At 41.5% G+C, this 23,061-nt stretch overlaps 1 protein-coding gene across 1 annotated transcript in view; it reads left to right on the plus strand.

Annotated features, from left to right (window-relative positions):
- Window positions 1-23,061, plus strand: part of igdcc3 (immunoglobulin superfamily, DCC subclass, member 3) — a 51,629-nt gene that overhangs the window by 17,238 nt on the left and 11,330 nt on the right. The window contains exons 3-7 of the mRNA XM_034526237.1: window positions 14,545-14,689; window positions 14,788-14,918; window positions 15,132-15,269; window positions 17,516-17,674; window positions 20,972-21,137. Coding sequence (XP_034382128.1) covers window positions 14,545-14,689; window positions 14,788-14,918; window positions 15,132-15,269; window positions 17,516-17,674; window positions 20,972-21,137 — 739 coding nt within the window. The remainder of the gene's footprint in view (window positions 1-14,544; window positions 14,690-14,787; window positions 14,919-15,131; window positions 15,270-17,515; window positions 17,675-20,971; window positions 21,138-23,061) is intronic.

The raw sequence follows: 23,061 nt of genomic DNA on the forward strand, positions 1-23,061 counted from the left end.
CGAATCTCAGTTTGCCGCCACACGTGATGGCACTGTGTTGCTCGGGATTGTGATTAATGGCCCCAATTCAGCCTGAAAAATTCCCTTGAGTGGGTGCCAGTTGGCTTACGCAGAGAAGAAACTCATTACTGCTGTCAGTTGAGCTGACGAAGCAGGGAGGGGTGTGAGTGATTGTACGTGTGTGTGTGTGCGTGTGTGTGTGTGTGTGTGCGTGTGTGTGTGTGTGTGTGTGTGTGTGTGCATAAGAGGGAGAGAGAGAAACACATTTTTGCTCATGTCCGTAAGTGCATGCGTGTTGTTCCACCTTTGCCATGTATAAGCAATCATGCGTGAATAAGTGTATCCACGTGTTTGAAGCTGAGCGTAAAGGTGACAGTGTGTCCCAGGGCTGGTATCCAAGTAACAAGGGTTCACTTCTGAGTCTGGTATCGTCAAGACCCTGCACACACAAACACTCCAACTTGAGGTTTTAAATGGATAACCTGTGGGTACCATGCTGGTTTATGACTACAGTCTTTCCCCTCTACTGCACGTCACAAATGTTTGGAACATATGGATCTTTTGTCTATTTCTACACACTCCCATCTTCCACTCACAGATGAACTTTTATCTGTGGTATGGTAAATATGGCAGATGGTCAGGATATTACTTATACTTGTGAGTCCTATGTTAAAACTAATTAGTATTAAATTATTGGACATGTTTTAAATACCATAATTACCTGTCCACTCGTATTAAAAGTGAGAAAGTAAAGCAAGAAGTTGAGAAAACAAATAGAAAAGGCAGAAGAGAAAGCAATCTAAAATAAGCGAAGCATTGCTTAATATGGATAAGCAGAGAAGTGTGCAGCTCAAAGAGAGATTGCTATCTTTATTCCCTGACACCTGAAACACTGCGAAACAAAGATTTGAGGATATGCACATACATTGCACATATAAATAGTATAAGTCCCACCCTCAAACTCAGACCAGCCAATCATCGGTCAGCTTATCAGACAACTATCCGGCTGTGCTCCATAGATCCTTGTGAAATGGTTTCTGATTTTTCTTCATTTTCAGGCGGTTTTTTGGGGGATTTTGAGCTAGTCGTGGTTGCGTAATAGTGATACTTATTACCTTGAAGGATACATATCAGGGCGACTGTGGCTCAGTCCTAGATTGGGTCAACCTTCAATCAGCGAGGATCAGCGGTTCGATCCCCGGCTTCATGTCGATGTGCTCCCATAGGCTGAGCCTGCGGTGTGTGAATGTTAGATCATTCGGGTGGGTGGGTGGCACCTTACATAGTAGTGTATGAATGGGTGAATGACATGTGGTGGTCGTAAGACTAGAAAAGTGCTATCTACTACATCATTAACATCCTAACTCTAATGAAGGTATACTGAACACATAAACATGCTGCTTTTGCTTTGTAATGATTGGAACAGTGAATAAAGAGCTAACTGGCCTTACAGGAGTAGTGGCGTTCTTGATTGCCAGATGATGTGGTAGTTCACTTTTTCACTGCGATCTGTAAATTTGGTCTTTGGCTTCTATCTTTATTAATTTAACCTGTGTTCGGTGCTGAATCAGTTTAATATCCTGGATATATCCTGCAAACGCATATTGTTGACCCTTCTGTCTGCCTCTTTCTGACATCGCTGTTCTGTTTTATTATATCTATTCAGGGAGTGCAGTGATGCCTAGTTCACACAACAAGACTTTAGCCTTGATTTTCAGCTCCCAGACAGTTTTTAAAGCTTCTGGACAAAATCCCCAGATCAGAGGTGAATCCTTGTTGGCCCGCAGCTAAGGTGCACCAGCGCCGGGTGTGCGAGACGCGGGTTGAAAGGATAGGAACTTTGCTATTAATTGCACCTAGACAAATTCAATTAATAGGAAAGACAAATGAAAACAGGTTATTTTGTGAACACATGAGTCTACAACAACATTTACAAGGAAAGTTCTGCGGATCGCTTGGACCCAAGACCACAATCAATTTTGAACATTTGTTTCCGGTGGACATCCATTTGGCAATGAAAATATACCATCTTGCACATGGTAATTCATAATTTCCTTTGTCACTTGATTTATCTTGTAAAGACGTAGTTTGGAGAACAGACATACACATTGATGACTCCTGGTAAAAGATAGCCGGTCATGTAATGTGAAGACTCCCGATTACAAGACGGCAGGTTGTGAAGTGTGAACAGTGCAGCAATCTGATAACGTTGTGTATTGTGTGAACTTGGCTTTTGTGACAGTTTACATTCTATGGTATCTCTGACAGCTTGTTGGAGTAGCAGCGGGGCGGAGCCTAGTGAAGGGACAATTGGCACCATATGGGGCTCAGGCTTTTGCTATGCTGCTTAGTTTGAAGAGAATGGACCAGGCGTTGAGGGACAAATTCATGTATTTCAGTGAAAACAAATAGTTTTGTCGTCAACTTGATTTTATTTATAACGCCCAATATTGCAATTTTACTTGAGGGTCTTCTACAATCTGCACAGCATACGGCACCCTATGTCCCTAGCCACTTCAATTACATTCAATTACATTATATTACATTTAATTTAGCTGATGCTTTTATTCAAAGTGACTTACACATTTGGTCTCTGCATGTTAACTTTTAACTTTTAACAGGAAAATATATGGTAGAAACCTCAGGAAGAGCAACAGAGGAGGGAACACTTAGGACAGACTGACTTGCAGTAGACGTCATATGTACAAAATAGACCAACATTGTAATATTAAAGAATGGACTAATATAAGCTTGGATTTAAAGGCCTCAAGAAATTCAGACTGCTCACAAGGAGGTTATTCCAGAGGAAAGGGTGCACAATAGGAAAAGCTCCCGTAGCCTGCTGACTATTGTTAACCTCTGGGTAAAGACAGAAGCCCTGTATTCGTAGAGCACCGGATGGAATATAAAGATTAAAGAGATCAGACAGGTATCAAGGGAGATGCATATTTACAATTTTGTAAGTGATCAGAGGCATGTTGAAGTCTTAACTGACATGGATGGGCAGCCAATGGAAGGAAACTTGAAAACAACCTGAAAACAAAACATTACAATAATCAAGTCTGTATGAACCATAGATGTAAATAAGGGTCTCTGAAATATGGACAGAAAAAACAAATTTTAGCTATACGTAGCTGTTATCAGGCAAATACATCGGAGTATCATCAGCATAGCAATGCAAATCATAGAAACACCATATTGATTTTCCAGTTAGTCTAGGAGTATACAGTGATCTATGGTATCAAAAGCCACATTGAGATCCAGTAATATAAGCACGTAGGTGGAATTTGAATCAATAACAAGCAGAAGATCATTTCCCACTTTATTTAGTGCAGTTTCAGGGGAGTGAGTGACACGCCATGAAAGATTAAAAAGGATACAAAGATTACTGTTAAATATGTGAGACAAAAGTTACTGAGACACAACTGATATCCTGTGTGGTTTCTTAAGTTGAGGCTTACACACGTCTAGCAGGGACGCCCTAGTCGTAAGTGATAAGTTAACAATATTTAGCATTGTAGGTCGGCAGAATAATTTGTATTAACCAAGACTATCTAGGATCCATCATATGGAGCCAGATGAGTAAGCTAAGCTAATGTGTGTTGTTGATACAACATAGCCATTGTTATCTCAGCATTGCATTGCATTTACTTTGCATTGTACAGAAACCCAACCATACTTGCTGTCAGTTCATACCAGAATCCAATATTTTAGTTATATTGTATCCTCTTCTTCTCGAGTGATGCAGCATAACTTTACCTGAGGCAGTTTGTCCTGAACTTCTTGTCCTGAGATGTGGAAGTGGAAACATACTGTTGGGTAGTTATACGTGTAGCTTTAGGTCTAATCATATCCACTGTCAGCTATATAATAAATGGAAAGACATATTCAGCAAAGAATATACAAAAAAACATTGAGAGTAGATGAGGACGTCTTGTGTTTGCTTGCAGTGACTTCTTGTGTCACTGTCTTGTGTTTATTGCTCAGACTGGGAGATTTATATTAAATGGACAACTTGATATTTCGGATGCAGTTGTCACTTCGGATGCAGTTGTCACTCTGTTGATGGATTTGTTTGTGTGAATTGTCACAGGATAGCATTTTTGGAAACTGTCAAACTGATTTGAGCATTTGGAAACCAACAGGGACACTGAGACCCCGATAAACGCCCAATGGGGACCACGCAGCTGAAGCACTGTGGTCTTACAACTGCCAGAGGCTTCTCTTGAGCTGTGTGTGGGGGTAGGGGGTGAGATTTACAAAGCCATTTTCATTTGGGGAGCCCAGTTTTCAGGGTGCTGTGAGATGCAGTGGAGCGCATGGGCCGGTCCCGCCCTGTGTCTTTCAGATGTCCCGTGGGAGTGCCAGATGTGGGGTCATCCATCTACCCCTGGTTCAGGCCAGCCCCCCTCAAAATCACTGTCAGATGCATAGTTAACACTGTATGCTACACTCTCAGAAAGCAACACACTCACACATTGCGGTAAATTCATCTTAGAAGAGGTATGTTCCTTCCACCAGCAATATATGATCACTGAAAAGCACAAAGGAAGACTTTTCTGCAGAGATTCATCTTGGCCTCCTCAGACTGGCCTCACTACCCAACAGTTGTTCTCTAATGAGGGGGAAGTAATGAGTGTTGGACTGAGGAGAATTGTGATGCCAAATGTCCGTCCAGGTTGTTATTCAGAGCCACTGCTGTCTGTGGGCATCACTTATTTCTTGCTTCACAAAACAAGAGGCGGAGACGAGGCAAAGAAGAATTAAATGGCATTTCCATTTGAATATAAATGTTACCTTACCGCAGATGTCTCTAAAACACCAAGAAGTGACAAGACAAGACAGAGATAAAGCAGTTGCAGGGTTTTGCTTTTGTGCAGAAGGCATAGAGTAAATGAGCTGAAGAACAGACAGCACATAATTCATATGGATATGGGCTCACATAATCCTGGTTGGATGATGGGAGAGACATCTCATTTGAATTCTAAAGCAGGCAGTTGAATTCTGAGGTATTGGCGATATTAATTAGATATTTGGCCTCTGGGAAAGTAGAGAATGGCACTTTGAAGGCATAGCCTCTTTCCTGCAACAATCAGGAGTGACATCATTTATATTTTTAAGAAGCATAAGTTTTTGTAATATACACATGGAGGGTGGTGTTTTTTGTGAAAGCCTGATTTCAAATTTGACAAAAGAAATAGGTGTGGTCCATGACTTCTGTTGTCGTGCTTAGGCTGTTGTTTTGAGAATAGTATGAGTGTGAGGGAGTGTGTCTGAGAGTGAATGTAGTAAAGTAGGTGCGTTTGTTCTTCTACTAACAATTGATTTTGAGCACAGACCCTTAAGGAGAACTTAATGCTGCCTGAAATGCTCAAGAGAAAATAATTTCATTAACTGAAAAGAGTTATTTTCCAATACCTAGCAAGTAACGAGTAGAGGAAAGAAGATTGGCTTCTGGGATACTTAGCTTTCACTTGTTATATTTTACAAGAGAGCTTTTCTTTTAGTACTCTTTCTGAAAATACGTTTTTTTTGTCTAGATGAGTCATGAGCCACACAGTGTACGAGCAAAGTTCATTACAGGAAGACAGGGTTCAGATTTTACAGGCCAGAACAGAACTCCACTATCATTATGGAGCTTTTTAAACCTTTTTCAAGACACACATATTGTCTGGCCGATGGGACTTCAACTCTTGGAGCTATCACACATGCAATGTCCTCAAGGAGCTGGTAATTTGACTGAGGGACAGACTAAAGAGAGTGCAAGTTAAGAGGAGATTGAATTTATTCGAGTAGAGGATCCCAGGCTGCATTAATGTGGGAGTATGATCATTCACTTAGCTGCCTGTCCTCAGACCTCCTTTATCTCTACTAAAGCAGAAGCGGAATTGTGCCTCCAGTGTACAATCAGGAAACAGAAATGGAAAACTTTTCGGCTACATGTTGTTTTAAGAGAGGTATTTCTGAAAGGTGCAAGATCCGAGATTGTGAGCATTTCAATTCCCTCTCGCCGGTTCTCAACGCGGCGATGGCGAGCCGGCGGCTCACAGCTAACAGCGCTCACGGTGCGGCAAAAGTGCTCCCCATGAGACACTAGATGGTGATGAGACTGGACGCCCTCGGCCACCTGCATGTGAGAAAGGAACATTGTGATAGACAGTGTGGAAAATGTGCCATCAGAGGAGTGAAGTCTTAAGAAAGTAGAAAAGATGCCCTTTTGAGCCGTGTCCCTGATTATCATGAGTTAATGTTTGAAGTTGTTTAATGAGTATGCAGTTTTACGCCCAGTTAGACCTTAAATGTTACAAAAGGACTGCTCTTTTTGTTCTCACACTTCAAACCCCTTCTTTGTTGCTTGTGAATCTCTGCATGAACAAATACTTATCTTATTTCTTTTTATTAAAAAGGAGACAATACCAATAAGGTTGACGACAAAAAGCAGAAGTGCTGGCAGTTTCAAATCAAACTGGTTTGTCTGTTATTTTAACCCTCCTTTTTCTAATGACCCAGTTCTCTCACTTGTTTCATATTTTACCCAAGCTGCGACTGGGAATCATTTAAATAATCCCTTAATTTTCAGCATCTGTTGTGCTTTAATGGGTCTCTTTAATTAGGGCCAGCATGCTGAAGTAACTGTAGGAGGCTTAGTGCGGAGATTTGGGGCCACAGGGGCAGAGCAGGAGTGCTGAGGCTTGGGTGCTGGGGTGGGAGGAGCAGAGGCTTGAGAGACGATGCTGTGAGGAGGATGGAGGGGGCTTGAGGTGGGGCAGGAGTAAGGGTTGTGATGGAGGCACAGGCACAGAGCAGGGCAACAGGGCTTTGTCCCTGGAGTGGAAAGGTTAGGATGGACGGGGGGGACAAACCCTTATAATTTGAAACAATCCAAAATAGCGTTGCAATTCTTGATTATATTCATTATCGATTAATCTTGCACCCATCACAATTTCTCAAAAGTCCAATTTAACATAATCAAATAGCTTTTTGTTCAACCAACAGTTCAAACCCCAAATAGATTTAGTTTAATATCATAGAAGACTGATGAGAAACCAGCATTGAGGAACTGTAACAAGTGCCATTAGTTCTCAAAAACATCAACATTGAATATCAAAACTGATGATTGCTGCTGAATGATTAGTGAATACATTTATATTTAATTGACTAATTAATTCAGCTCCTATTCAGTACAACCTTAAGATTACAATCCCCAAAATGAGCCTATTGGTTCAATTGTACATATAGTTAACAAAACAGTTTCAACGTACTCGTTCTGGAGCTTTCGACTGCATTGCACCGTCATCCTCAGCAGATTGACTTCACTCAACTATACATATAAAATAAACTGAATTGAATTGAATTGAACTATCATGGAACTGCATGAAACTATCATTTGAGCAGCTTTAGGACTTCTCATCTTTACAAAGATTATTACAACCTTTTTTGTTGGATTGCATTACAATGAACAGGGGCTTCTATTTATTTTACAGATCATTGCCTCTCTTCAACTTCCTTGGTTAAAGAGAGAACATAGTAATGTGACTGGGAACTGTTAGCAATGCTGCTCCCTTTACCTTCTACAGGGAGCCTTAAAAGCAGCCATCAATCTTACTATATTTAACGTATTGCTCACAAGCTCCACAGTATTGATCAACACAACAGGCTATGGAAAATCACGCCACAGGAAAACATCATGCAAACAAGCGTACAACACAAGCCGAAAGGGCAATTCAATTCCAGTCAGAATGATTTTGAAATGTGAGAAGGGGAAGTAAGGGAGTCATGTTCAGCTGTGAGTTTAGGAAATAGGAGGAAATCACCAAAGACAAGAGAAAGAAAGGCTTCAAAATAATGAAAAGAAAAAAAATAGGTTGTTGTTTGAAGTGGACCAGATATATGTGTTCTTTGGTTGACATGTAATAATAATAATAATAATAATACATTTATTTATATAGCACCTTTAAAAACAGGGTTTACAAAGTGCTCTACATAGAAGCAAGGTAAAAACATAACATCAATACATTTTAGAAAACAGTAAACATTTTAGAAAATACATGAGGCAAAGGAGACAATGCCATATAGGCAATGAACACAATAGAGGAATAGAAAATTACAAATACAAAATAAAGCAGAACAGACAAACTAAAATAGGGGAACCAAAGAAGTGCATAAAAGGACGACATCTTGGAGTGTACCAGTCCGGTTTTGGGGAGTGGAGTCAGCAGGAAGAGTAGAGGGTGCTGGGGGAGCTGTAACAGTTCCTAATTTTGTGCCACCATCTCGCTCTTGGGGACTGTTGTTGTGATGACGAGCTGCAGCGATGCGCCCGGCCGACCAGAGGGAGGGGATGGAAAGCGTGGAGCGATCAGGCCAGGAGCAAACAAATCCTCCACGGGAGGCTCTGTGGATGCAACGGGGCCGACGAAGGAGTCCGAGCGCCCCGATGGCCGAGACGAACGGAGGAGCAGAGAAGCTGTTGAGCCCAAGGAGTTGCGAGGTGGAACACTGCAGAACCATACCAGCCGGGGAGGATGCAATCGCCAACCACGGACCGGACCACCGGAGCACCAGGACCGCTGAGAGGCGACCAGCCTCAGAGCAACAGCACGGAACAGGGAGTCGGCCGGCTCGCCCGCAGCTGCCGGCCAGCAAGAGACCGTCGGCCGGCCAGCAAGAGACCGTCGGCCAGCCAGCAAGAGATTGTCGGCTAGCCAGCCAACGCCAGTTGTCCAGGATTGTCCAGGCGGCAGCGGTGGAGAGCATCCAGCAGGGAGTCGGCTGGCTCGTTGGCAGCCGCCGGCCAGCAAGAGACTGTCGGCTAGCCAGCCAACGCCAGTTGACCAGATCGCAGTGGCAATGGAGCCAACGGCAATCACAAAATAAAAAATAATCCAAGATTTGCAGAATAATTAAGTCAGAAGAATGGCTACACTGTTAAATACAATTTTAAATAATTTAAATGAATGTTAAATTGTAAAAAAGGTAGAAAAAAACCCAAATAAAAACAGTCCTAGACGGAGCGGCGTTAAGTTTCGCAAGCGTCCCCGTTGTCAGGACTACACTTGTAGTTGTAGTTGACCTGTGTGTTACGATATGCGTTAGATTACATTGTATGACTTTGTTTCATGCTGTGCTGTCAGATATCATACATTTGGACCAAGGGCACACCATGCAATATTTATATTTGTAAAACCATATAGGTGATTATGCAAGTAGTCTTTAGTCACAGTAGTGCTGTGACTCTGGGCACCGCAATGTGGGTCTGTGGGTCACTTGTTCCACCACTCTGGTCAGAATGAAATGTTTGAACAACTATTGGATGTGTTAAACTTCTATTTTGTAGAGACATTCATGTTCTCAATTTTTTACTGCAGTATCTCAACAGCTATTTGAATGGTTGGCCTCATCAGGATGGTGTAATAACTTTGATGATCTCCTGACTAGCGCCTTAAAACTTAGGGCGAGACAATCCATGCCTGCAACATGTAAAGGCAAAGTTTGCATTGGACCACAACATGAACCTTTTGAGTAAAGACTGATCAAGTGCCACAAGTAGCAGAACACATAAGGTATGCTGAACTGCTAGACGAAATAGCAAATGCATGCTTGTAACCTATACAACCTGTTTAAGATATATTACATGTATATTGACTGGATAGCTTTTAATATAAATGATCAATAGGTCTGGTTCAATAGGTCTGGTTCCCTAGTCTTACTGTCCTCATGTACATCCTTACATCTCGCAGCTGAATATGGCAGATATGCAGCTTAATTGATGCTTTGGCTAAAAAGGTACTGACAGGAGAAAGTGTTGATGTGCCAAAGCATTCAAAAAAGAAATTAATGTGAGACAGAGTACAACCCATGCACGTGGAGCCCTTCCTTTCGTAGGTGATAAGCGTCACGCACCACGAACCACGAACCAGCAGATTGATCACATAGTGCCCAGGCTTGGGTGCAGCATCGGGGGGGGGGGGGCGCTATTGGGGCTGGAGCCAATAAAATATCACATCTGCATTAAAATGCCATCTTTAGGGTCCCGGCACAGGGATCTGCTATTTCAGGGATGCCTATTTAAAGGCTGTTGAAGTGTGGGTTCTCCATGCTGGAATAGCACCGTACACAATCTCCATTATTTATGGTCCTCATCTCTGTTTTACTGGTTTACCGAAGGGGGTGGGGTGGGTACGGCAGTCATCACCACTGCTTGAACAACATGTGCTTAATGATGTCACAGGCCTGAGAGGGCTCATGGGGGTGGGTCGAGGGGTGCGATGAGGAGCCGAGCAAGCGGTTGAAATGAACGGTAGAGTGGGTGGCCTGGAGGCAAGGGGAGATGTGAGGGAGGGAGATACAATTATAACATCACTGAAGCTTTACACCAGAGCTGCAGGTTTGAATGGTGCTGTAGGATGCATGTCCGAGCATCATTACCTCTGTCATGTCAATGAATCCTCCACAGTACAGGAACTTCACATGTGACCACATGTCTGCAATGGAAACGTCTCATCAGATGTGGTCACTGCAGCAGGAGTCGTAACAGAAAAACACCAGTTTGGGCTTTTAATCACCTTGTTAATTATTTTCTGCGGTGTATTTGTGTGTGTGTGCGTGTGTGCGTGTGTGTGTGTGTGTGTGTGTGTGTGTGTGTGTGTGTGTGTGTGTGTTTAACCGAGCAATAAAGAAATGCATCATTACTTTGCTATTAGGCAAAAAAAGATACTAAATAAAATATAGTATGTTAATTATACTCCTAAACAAAATATCCTATACACACTAGTGTCCATACTCCATTTTTTAAATGTGTTAATCGTCTTATTTTTGAATATGTTGTTTTTAATGCTTTGAAGTGTTTGTATTTCCTTTTCAAAATGATTCCACAAATTAATCTTTTTTTGTATTGCATTTGTTCTGATCTTTGTTTTTGTAACATGCAAATTCTTCTTAGTTCTTTCTGACTCACATTAATTCTGAGCAACTTCTGGATACAGTCTGACAGGATCTTATTTTTTACTTCATACATTAATTGGACACGACCAGTAGTGGAATTGAAAGGATGGTAAATTCACTGTCCTTTTCGCTCATCATCGGCCCTCAAACCCCAATAATCAGCACCAGTAGATCAGCACATTGTCTATCTTGGTGAGATTTCAGCATGTGGAATTTTGACGTCTTAAAACAAATGTTCCTGTTTATTTCTGTCTGTTTATGACGCCTTATGGAACTATTCGGTCATAAATTGTGAAAGAAGCATTCAGGCAGTGCCACTCACTTGTTGGCTATCATTAGATGACCAGAGTTTTGACAAGACCTGATTTACAGCACAGCTACCCTTCTAAATCACCACGCTTCACATTTTCTGTTCGTCACCTTCCTTCATATTACTCCCTCACTCATTCTCCTTCTATGGTTGTCAGACATATGTTAAAGAGGCAATGTCCTCCCTATGCACTTGTGTATGGATTCTTTTCTAGTATGCACCCCAACCATTGTCTGCGTCATTGCAGTAATTAGACCTACTCCATTAAAGCCAACAGCGTCATGCTGGTAGTGGGCAGTCTTTAATCATGTGTGAGTGTCTGTCAACACTTAGCAAAGGAAGAGTGAAAAACAATAGAGGAACATGTCTCGGGCTGCGTGTTGGGATACGTGAGACTGTCACATGTGTGTCTGTCTTTTCCTGCAGCATCGAGGGGAGATTGCTTTAGTTGCTTGTTTCTGTTGAAGCAGCTCTTTGCATTTGTTTATATGTATGTGCTGTCGCTGAGCTACATCACTTTAGATTGACTCTGCCACCTCTCACACAATGAAATGGCAAATGCACAATGCAGATTATGAACGGCTGTTTTCTTTTACATCCAGCACAGACAGTTAACAAGTTGCTCTGCTTCTGTATATGTTTATCTGCGTGTCTATTGTTTCTCAGATTGTGTCTGATCCTACGAGTGTGTCGATGGTCGCAGGGGTGTGGGCCTCTTAGAGAAACCATGTTTTATGCATGAGGGCCAAGGGTGGGGCCCGTTATGGGGGTTGAGTAGGCGGACACACAGAACCGCCAGATCAGCGGACACCATGACTACTTGGCAAAGATGGACAAAAAAACTCCAATAGGCTCTGGTCCTCCTATTAAACTCCTTTGTTCCTCTCCATTCAAATGTAATTTTGTTTCCCTCTTCACGTCACCAGTGTTCCCAGTACACATGGACAGCACAAACAGCAGAGTTCCTGCATGTGCGTATCTTACTTTGAGACTGTAAGTCAGAAAGTGCCTTTTGATGACATCAGTCAGTGAGCTGATTGTTTTTTTGTGTATTAAGGGTTTCTAGTTTTTTCACCACGCCTAACCTTTTGCAGTGACAGTTCTTTTAAGGCTTTAATTTGGTAATACACTTTGCCAGTCTCTGCCCAGGCTCCGTAATACAGCAGGCCAAGACAGAAAGTATTGCTGATGAGAACCCATGAAAGTCTTCTTGATGGCCAATATTCTGTCATGTGAATTGTGAAATATACAATAATAGATGTAACATTTGTTATTTAAAGGACATGCAAAAGGCTGTATGCGTGGTTTGGTGGTAGAATAATTGTTCTCTGAGACATTTATGACTTTTATGCTTCCCCGCGAGGACTAAAATATTTGTAGGTTGTGGGTCTCAGGTGAAGAAATTGCACTTGGGCCACTGACTTAGGTCAAATTACCCCAGTAAGATATAGAGCTGTTTAAGTGTGGCTTCCTAGAAGGGAGACAAAGAAAAAATATGATCCCAAGAAATCTGTCAGGTTGAGTAACAGTCAAATTTATCTTGAGGCAAAACAATGGAAATGTGAACGTGCTATTTCTTCTCACAGAGAACTCGCAGCGTAGGACGAGTGAGCTGTCACTACTGGAAGAATACTAAATGTGCATGTTTAAATTTTCATCAAAGCTCCATACATCCATTCAGAGATCTAAGGTCAAGTCGTGTTGCCGGAATGCCACGCTTCTCATTAAGCTCTGAAATGGAATACTCTGGACCACTGACGCAGCCACATCGGTCTAAAGTACCGCCGCATATGAAGTACCCCCTCTCTCTTTGTCTCTTGTCCATTAACACAAGTGTGTGCCATTTGGGTCTATTTAACAGTCCTTTTAAACTGCACAGTCCTTTCAACCCTTTCCAAATAATAATGGCATGGCAAAGACTGAAATCACTATCTGTATTAAGACAACGAGACACAAACAGGCGGAACAAAAGAAATTTTGTGGAAAGACAAGCAGACAACAACCAAGCATGTTTCCGTCATAAATAAGCCTCCTGAGTAGTTCTGCTTACTTCCTGCGTGTCCTGTCAGTAATTAATGAATGCAGGCTACAGGTTGGGAGGGGCAGGAGGTTATGAAATAATAAGGGGTCCATCCCTCTTGTTATGCTAACAGTATTCAGATAAGTCCTCCTGTGTCCAAGTTAATTATGGCTGACATTTAAATGAGTACACTTGTGTTGAAGAAGGTGGGAGAACTGTGGAAGAAGAGGGCCTCTCTCTAATTCAGTTTGTCGCTGGCTCCACCTTCGATGCCGCTTTTGTTCTGCTGGCACCGGCAGTAGATATGTGAATGCAGCTGAGTGAGGCTCTCTGTAGGGTTATTGGTACTGGTTTTGGTGAATATACGTGTGTGTTGCTTTGTCTGTGTTAGCATGCATTTCTAAAAGCATGCCTGGCCCACATACTACATGTCAAGATATAGCAGAAAATCCATATTTACGTGCATAGTATGTATACAGTGCTGTATCAATGTACAGTACATGTGGCATGTCTTTTTTTTTTTAAAGAGAAAGGGCAGACATGCTCCTGTAACTCCTGACCGTGTTACTTCATGATGACATTTATAGGGAAGGTTTTCAGAAAATGTTCTAAGAATTGTGGGACTTTGGACAACATTTGGATCAAAATAGCATTAATCAAATCATCTAAGTGAAAGGAGCTATATATTGTTTTGTTTGTAATACGTTTTGCAATGTTATGGCTTTCAAATCTCAGCTCCTGTAGTTACTACAGGGACTAGTAAATGAACAGCATTGGCATTGGTGTCTTCAGTCGATTTCTCTCCAGAGAGATGTGAACTTTACAGCTGGCAGTATTGTTCCCTCTCATCCTTATCGTCCTGTATGAAGACATTGATCTGTCTAGTACTGTGATGAGTAAAGAGAGCAGTGTGCACTTTATTTCCAGCACTGTAACAAGATGATGCTTGTGTCCTAAATACAGCAATTCTACATTGATCTTAGTCTTTTTCAGCAAATTATTATTCATACCATAAGAATCATCATCTCCAATCTTGAGTTTTAACGAAGGCATAATGAAAGTGACATTGGCACTTTACACATCTTGTGAATATATTTTATTTTTACACTTGCATAATGAGTAGATGGTAAAGGACAACATGAATGTGTCGGAGGAAGACATATGGATCTTACATAAATAGTTGTTTCCTTTAAGCAGCCAGGCGTGTTGATCTGTATCTGTGTTGTGATTATATGACCTAATATCCCCCTCTTACTCCCTTCCTCTACAGCGATGGCAGACTTCCATGTCCAACCAGAGTCAGTGCATGCTGAGGAGTCCGGCGTTGCTAGATTCCAGTGCCAGATCCATGGTCTGCCAGAGCCGGTCATCAGCTGGGAAAAAGACAGCCGTCCGGTGGACACCCAGAACGAGAGGTTGGCCCACACCAAATTGCAGAATAGCACTTGTTAGAGATGGCAGCACTTTTACCAGGTCTCATCGTATTTGACTCCTTCTGTCTTCTCTCTCGCAGGTACACTCTTCTGCCTACAGGTGTTCTACAGATTACAGGCGTGCGTGAGGAGGACAGTGGAAAGTTCTGCTGTGTGGCCCATAACAGTGCAGGAGTGAAACACAGCACTGAAGCACTCCTCACTGTTTCAGGTTGTTATATTTAATCTGTTTTACATCTACACGCCATGAGCGGGCTATTTACCCAGCATAATTACCAAGATTTTCTGAACCTATTGTTCCTCTGCCTGATTCAAGAGATAGAGGCATATTGAGCTAATGCACTCCAGAGGAATCCAATTAAAGGATGCCATCCATCATGCTCGTTCCCATCTTATTGTCCCCTCTCCCCTGCTTTTTTCCCAGTCTCTCAGTCATCTGTTTACAAAGAGCCTATGATAGTGGTCGGTCCAGAAAACCTCACCCTCACTGTTCACCAAACCGCCATCTTGGAGTGTGTTGCTACCGGATACCCTCGGCCCATTGTGTCTTGGAGCAGACTAGGTGAGAACAATTCCTGTTAATATCAAAGGAAAGGCCCTAAAAAGTGCACTTTTGGAGTTGGAATTTTTCGATCCGCGTATATGTGTTTGCATTTGAGGAATTAAGTGTCACTGAGTCGAAGTACAATCGCAGTGTGCATCCATGCATGTAAAATCAGAGTGTTTTGTATGGGTCATCTGTGCTTTTTGTCCTTGTGTGTTTCTATGTTCTTCGCAGCACAGCTTTGATCTGTCCGGCTTTGTGTAATGTACATGTGTGCACAGAATACATTTGACACAGTGCAGCATCTTTTGGATATACATGAGGCAGTGGGATTCATCACTAGGCCTTGAGGTCTTGAGGCTAAACATGGTGTTGGACTCTGTGTTGATAAATGCATGCTTCATCTCCTCATGAAGTTGAATTTCCCTCGAAGCATCGGCGAGCCTCTGAGTAATTGCTTTGAGGTGGTGAAACAGATACGATTAGTTTTCCCCTTCCAGCCATGCTTGTGTGTTTTTTCTTAACGATCAGTCAAAGTCTGTCAGAACCTTTTTTCAATCTGGTATTTGTTTTCTTTACTTATTATACAATACGATTTGCTGTTCCAAATGTAAATTGCTGTCCCTCCCAAGCACTTGGGCATAATCTGATTGAGGGTATTGCCTTACACAATGTCGCTAGAATGAAATGCTAACTCGATGGAATTTGTGTGTATTAGATTACAGCAGGGAGGCAAAAATGCATAATTAATCTGATAGTTTCACATCAGTCATTCCTTAATGCCAGAGTTTGTTTACTGCTATTCATTCAACAACCGGCTAGCTGCTGTGCTCTTTCTTTCCTGACACTAAGTTAATTAGTGCCTGATGGAGAGAAACTGATTAGGAGGGGGGGCAAAAGAGAAAGAACAAAATATAGTAGAAAAAGGCAAGACTGCTTTGAGACAAAAGCTCACTAGACTGAGAAGTTAGTTAATAATAATAGAAAAATGCAGAAAAGCAATAAAACCTATCACAATGACAGACAAAGAGCAAAACCAGCTGGCAGGGAAATTGGAGTGATTTATTTAATCTCAATAATTTGTCATGATTCATTAAAAATAGTGTCCTCTTCATATTATATAGCTTTACACTATTTTATAGCAATATTGTATTCTCTTTGTTGTTCATTTGTTGGGTTTAATTGCTAATCCCTTTATGTTTGTGTTTTATATTGCTATGCTTTTAGCATTTTGACACATGCAGTAGTAAATGCTGTTTAAAGAAATATAGTTTAAACGTACCTTAATTATTTGCATCAAAGCTACAAAAGTACACAAAAGAAAACACTGCTGACCAGTGATCATATGGTTTGTATCTCCTGCACCTGCATGTGTCCATCATGCTGCCCATCTCCCTGCCTTCCTGACTGGCTTTTGGGTTTTAAAACTTCAAATCTGGACCATACGTACAGGCTGCTGATGGAAATCATAGATGGGATTAAAATGTACCCTTGGTCCCATAGCTAATATCAGAGGCAAACTGGAGTCATTGTTGGGGGAGAGACTACAGATAATGAGCACAGGAAAGTGTGAGCTTATCATGTAAGTACAGCGAGAGCCGAGCCTAGGCAGCTATGGATTGTGTAAGGAGATAGAAGATTATAAGTTGCAGTTAGAGTTTCTGGTCCCTAAGTGGCGGCTGGAACATCTCCTCTGTAACGCTTTAAAAGCAACTGTACTTCAACGCTTTGTCAGACAAAAGCATGAAGAAAGGAGCTAAAGTGTGAAAGCTTTAATTAACCGAACATCCATTAGAGAACCTGCACTTACAATAAAAAACATTAATGAAATGGATGATGAATGTACTCTTTAGGTAGCCACTCTGACAACCAGCTCCCAGTTAAGACAACTAATTTCAGCATGAACACCGCACACGCAGCAATCACAAACCCCGTGACCTTCTTGTCTTTAGTACTTTAGTGTTGTACTGGCAGCTTTGCCAGAAGACATCACACACAGTTCACACTGTGAAAGCTGCATGCTTGACTTCTAGAAATAGCACGCGCTTTGTCAAATTGTGTCTGTAAAAGTGCAGCCGTCTTTTAGGCCTCCTCTGACCTTAACTCTAGAACATTCACCACACTCACCCCCCACGTAACATGAATACATGCTGTGCATGTGCCCACCTGGTCCTTTTTTGTGCTGCCTTACATGCATTCTTTTCCATCCTTCTTAACTGTTCTCTCTCTCTCTCTCTCTCTCTCTCTCTCTCTTATCCGAGTAGACGGCCGTCCCATTGGTGTGGAGGGAATCCAGGTACTCGGCACAGGGAACCTGATGATCTCCGATGTGGGTGTGCAGCACTCAGGGGTCTACGTTTGTGCTGCTAACAAACCGGGGACCCGTGTTCGTAGGACGGCTCAGGGACGTCTGGTGGTCCAAGGTGAGTTCTGGAGAAAAGAAATGTGCTATTTTCAAAAGGTAGGTAGGAGTCGTGGAGGGAAACTCAAAGCCTACAAATACAGCTGTGGTCAGGTGATAAGGTAAAGCGTGTGAATTCTGTGGGTGGCCATCTGTGCAGGCACCCGGACTTCCATATGATAACTTCCCCGCCTTCCCACCAAGCGTTAAAAATACACTACGAGCACAAGAGAAAGAGTGATACCCTCATTGTGAGGACAACAAGTTAAACATAGTACAGAACTAACCAATCTACAACATCACATTAGGAAGTATAGTTTCTGTAAAATAAATGCTATTTAATTTAAAAGAGTTTTTACCAATGTTGGTCCGTACACGCGGACAAGAAATCAAGTACAATATAGTATATTTGCAGAGGCACAAGTGATTACATCTTTTATGGCAAATTGCTTTTTAAGAGATACGGCCAACAAAGAATGTGTTTCATTTTGAGGCACTGAGCACAGCGTCCACAGAGACACTTCTCTTTCATTCCCCCAACTTTTTAAAATCTGCCACATCGTGAGAGTATCGAGGAGAGTATTTGTATCGGCTTCTTTAGTGTTGTGCTGTTTTCCCGCATCTATGGACAGGACATCCATTAAAAGAAATGAAAAACTGGTTTATCCTTCAAACTTAACATTAATTGGCACTATAACAAAAACAAATACAAACAACATCATCGATAAAATGTAACAGGCAGAAAGTCAAATACATATTTGCATTTTTACAGCAATGGGCTGTAACATGCACAACTGGTATTTTCCTTTAAAGTTGCTCTCTGAAAGTGTTTTTTAATCTGTTAATTTGTTCTGTTATATTATTCTTTGTCTATTCTGTGTTGTAACCAGTAAAGCCCCCGGTGGATTAGTTGTTGCAGGAAACATCCAACATTTGCCTCACTCACATATTGATCAGATATACCACACTTTGCTTCAGCCCATAGCAGTATTGATCCTGATCAATATTTTATTTTTTCTGCCCGTCAAGTCCGAGACAAGCCCCTACCCTAGCAGGAACAAAGAGGAAAAGCCACGGATGTAATTATGTGTCAATGTCTTTGGGTTTTGTCATTGATTTGTGGAAACAAAGGTGTGCTCGGGTGAGAAAAAAAACTAAACTTCTGTATGTCCTTATGAGAGGATGTCAGTGGCTATTAATTCAGAAAAGGACTACAGAGGTCAGGAAATCCCAATCCTAATGAATGCAGACCAGAGGTTCTTATGAAACCATCACACATCAAACAAATGCAACTGATACAGCAAATAAATTACCTTCAGAAACAAAGACCGGAGGAGGAGTCAAAAGTGACAGCCCAAAGGGGAAAGAAGAGCAAGATGGATAGATGGTGCTGATGATCTAACTCACACCCTTACAGGTGCACATCAATATCTTCCCCAGCTCCATCTGACCTTCACCTTTAAGAAAGCGTTCAAAGAACACGTTGAGTGAGAGGGAAAGAGAGAATGAATCTGGGAATAAGGGAGAAATAAATGAAAGGACCATCACACGCTGTCAGCCGCCTCCTTTCAAGTGCCTATGGGTCCCTTAGCTTTGGGAGAATGAAAATTCTCCCATTGGAAAAGTGTCAGACAACATTTTGTCATTTAGGTTGGGAACACGAGGGAGGACCAAACAATGCGGGAAAGATATTAAACCGGTATAAGCAGTTTAATATCCTTTACCAAAAACAATAAGCAAAGGTATTTGAAGTGCTAGACATGGGGCCATTTCATTAAAGGACAAGGATGGTTTGAGTCAATCATGTTCTCATTGTTAATAAATCCCTTTAAAAGATCATCAATAATTCAATCTTAGTAACAATTATTGTCTGTGTATACAAATTCTGGTATAACGTATTCCTCTGTGCCATAGACCTTCATTGTTGTCCAACAACTATTGACTCTGCTGTCTGTTTTAATTAAAACACCATCCACAGTAAATACTCACTAATGCACCAAATACACGGCAGCTGAAAATAGTCCCCAACAAATGCACTATTTTGTCCTGATTTAATAACTTTTGCAAACAACTACAGTGCTCAGCAGATTAAGGACATTATTGATCCTTTTTTTTTTTTTTAAATCAATCAATAATGTCCTTAAACTGTATATTTCTGACCTGTTTGTAAGATTCAAGTCTTTCCAGGAATGAATGGGCTTGAAACTGAGAAACACTCAATAATTGTTTTAGTCTCTCACTGATACTCAATAATTGTTTCAGTGTTTTAGTCGCTCACTGATACTCAATAATTGTTTTAGTCTCTCACTGATACTCAATAATTGTTTTAGTCGCTCACTGATACAGGTTTATCTCTGTTAAAACTCACTCAAAATAATTCAATGTGGTTTTATTCTATCCAGCATCTGTGTTAAAGGTTTAATTTCACAATGTCACTCCAGTTGCTCAGCTTCACCAGGTAATGATGAGTTAAAGGATTGGCACAGAACGAATGAAGGAAATTTAATTTTGTATTAATACCCAATATGTTACGCCCAGTGTTCCAGCTTTCTACCCTCTAGTGATGTCTCTGAGATATTATAATTACCACATTTTTTCTTAGTTAATATGGGCATAAATAATTCAGGTTATTAATTCACTGATAACCACTGGGCCAATAATGAGTGCAGAGGAAATGGTACAATACCTCTCTGTCTGTCAGATCAAATGAAAACACCAAGCCATAAATTAACCTCCAGCAGAGTAATTACTCCGTGACTATAAAAGTACCTTCTCTGCTGAAAGAATAATTTCATATGAATAAGTCATCACCACAAATTGACCAAACCTGTAGCATGGGATGAGACAAGATGTTATGAAACTACAAACTGCATCATTTAATGTCCATGTAAATGTGTTTGTTTTAAAGCACATTAGTCCCAAAGTATGCTGTTGTTGATTGTCTTGCTCTCCTCCTTCAACTGTTATGCTCCTCTCTTTCTTTATTTCCCTGGATAAGCATTGATCTGGTGTCTCTTTTAATTCCACGAATTTACTCTGATTGATAGATTTTCAACAGTAGACCTATAATGCAGTACACTACTTATTTTTAATCAAATACAACTGCCTGTATACCTCGTGGGATCTTCTATTTTCCCTTTCTCATTCGTTCTTGCTCTATCTCGTTTTTCTCTCTGTGTTTTTGTCGCACTCATTTTTCTCAATGTTTCTGCGATTCTCTTTTTCATTTTGCACCTCTGGATTCTGCTCAAATCTGCTTCTCCGATGTATCTGGGACCGCGGCCATCTTATCTGACTCGCTGCCTCCCTCCTCTTTCAGCTCCAGCAAAGTTTGTTCAAGCTCCGCAGTCCATCGCTCGGCCCGTCGGCACCAACGCGGTCTTCACCTGCCAGGCTGAGGGCGAGCCTGAGCCCCAGCTCACCTGGCTGAAGAACGGGCAGATCCTGGAGCCCTGGGGTCACGTCAAACTCAGGAACAACAACAGGTGAAAAATAACTTTTCCTTTAAATCTTGAGGAAATGTATTCATATATACGAGGGTACCCACTGATTTGTCAGGTTGTGGGGAAAAAAAGTCACAAAGCAAAACAAAAGCCCTGCACGACATATACAAGGTGAAGCTTGTTCAATGTTTGTTGACACTGTCAGAAATATTGTTTCTCCAAGCAACTCCATTTTTTGACGCCATAATCTGTAGTGTTGTTTAACTGAGGAGAGGTCTGCCTTTTCCAAACTTCTTGGCATTATGTTTTTTTTTTTTAGACTAATGCAGTGCTTACATCTGATGCACCGATCTATTGTCCATGTATATATTTTGCATGTACACGTGCAACACTATGGGACTTCCTACTTGGAGGGATTTTGGTACAACTTTCTAATGAGCCACACTTTATATTAAAGCATTGTCTTTATTGGATAATACATAATACATTTATACTTAATAGATAGCTTATAAGACATCAATAAGAGTAGTTTATTAGGCTGATTGTGAAAATATCTTGTGGCTGGTGTTTATCCTCAAACAAGACACTTGTCTTTTTAGCTCTTAAATTCATCAGCAAGACCCTCTAATGGACCAATTTATCTGGATCAATGGCATATGAACATGTGTAACTGTACACTTGTGTGAAACCCGCATATGTTGACTAATGGATTATCAACATTTATAATTGCATTTTTACCAAATAAAAAGAAGAAACAAATTTCGAAAATAATCTGAAAAAGGGCCACTGTGGAGGCCATCACATAATGCAAAATGTGATTAACACAGCCCAGATTTCCCTCCCAACCCTGACTCCCACCCACTCACTGTCCTCACAAAATTGGACCCAAATCACAGAAGAAATATGGATTTCAGGAAAAAACGACTGCCTTAATCTGATCATTGGCATCATCAACTGCTCAATTTTACTGCGTTTCTGTCACTTCTAACGCGGCAGCTGCTGGGATTCACGTCTGTCAACACATGAGCCTCAATTTATTTGTACCTTTGTATGCGAGCAGCGTATTGACTGGATGTTGGAGGCTTTCCCATGGCAGTCTCCAGGAATGTCATGAGGAGGAGTACCCAGCAACCAGCTCTGTTAGTTACCATTGCCACCACCTCACGGTGGACAGGTTGCATGTTACAGTGCCTGTTGTCTGTGGCAGAGGAGGGCTATCTCAGATAGAGGGTATAGATATATACCTAGATATAGAGGGGAAAATACACAGCGGACCTACTTGTTGTACAGAATAATGTCTGATAACATGTCATGATTAATGTTTTCCAGCACTTGGTTTCAAGGCATTACTTGTAAAGGATCGATCATAATTGTCCGGCCTGTTGCCACTGCTTAGTGCATGTGTGTGTGTGTGTGCGTGTGCGTGTGCGATTGTGAACTGCTATCCATCTAGTAAAGAAAGTTACATTTTGGCAGCCAACCATGCGTGCATGTTGTTGTTTTTATGAAAGAGAAATATGAAAGATCAAAGAAAAGCCATACTCTGTAGCAGTGAGTGACGGGAGCAGACCTCTCGTCCACACACACTGCTCCACTCCCACTTGCCTGAAGAAATAAATGAGAGGCCACATGTAGATGTAGAAATGTGAACGGGTGTTCAAAAGAGAAATGAGGAGTTGGCAGGAAGAGCAAATGAGGAGAGAGATACAGCGGGTTGTCAGAGAATCACAGCGTTTTTCACTTAGCACCATTCGTGTATGCTATAGACCTGCTATAATGAGGATCTCATGCATCACAAATCCTGCTCTGTGATTGGTTAAGGAGGCAGGACTCAGCTGGAGATCTACCATTAGCTAATTATCTCATAAACTCAGCTAGTTGACTAGGAAATGCACTCGCCCATTTAGAGAACAGAGCAGCTCAATGTGCCTCTTTTTACACACTGTAGATACACTGTGAGGTGAGT

Source organism: Cyclopterus lumpus, chromosome 3 (genome assembly GCF_009769545.1).
Source record: "Cyclopterus lumpus isolate fCycLum1 chromosome 3, fCycLum1.pri, whole genome shotgun sequence".
NCBI lineage: Eukaryota > Metazoa > Chordata > Actinopteri > Perciformes > Cyclopteridae > Cyclopterus > Cyclopterus lumpus.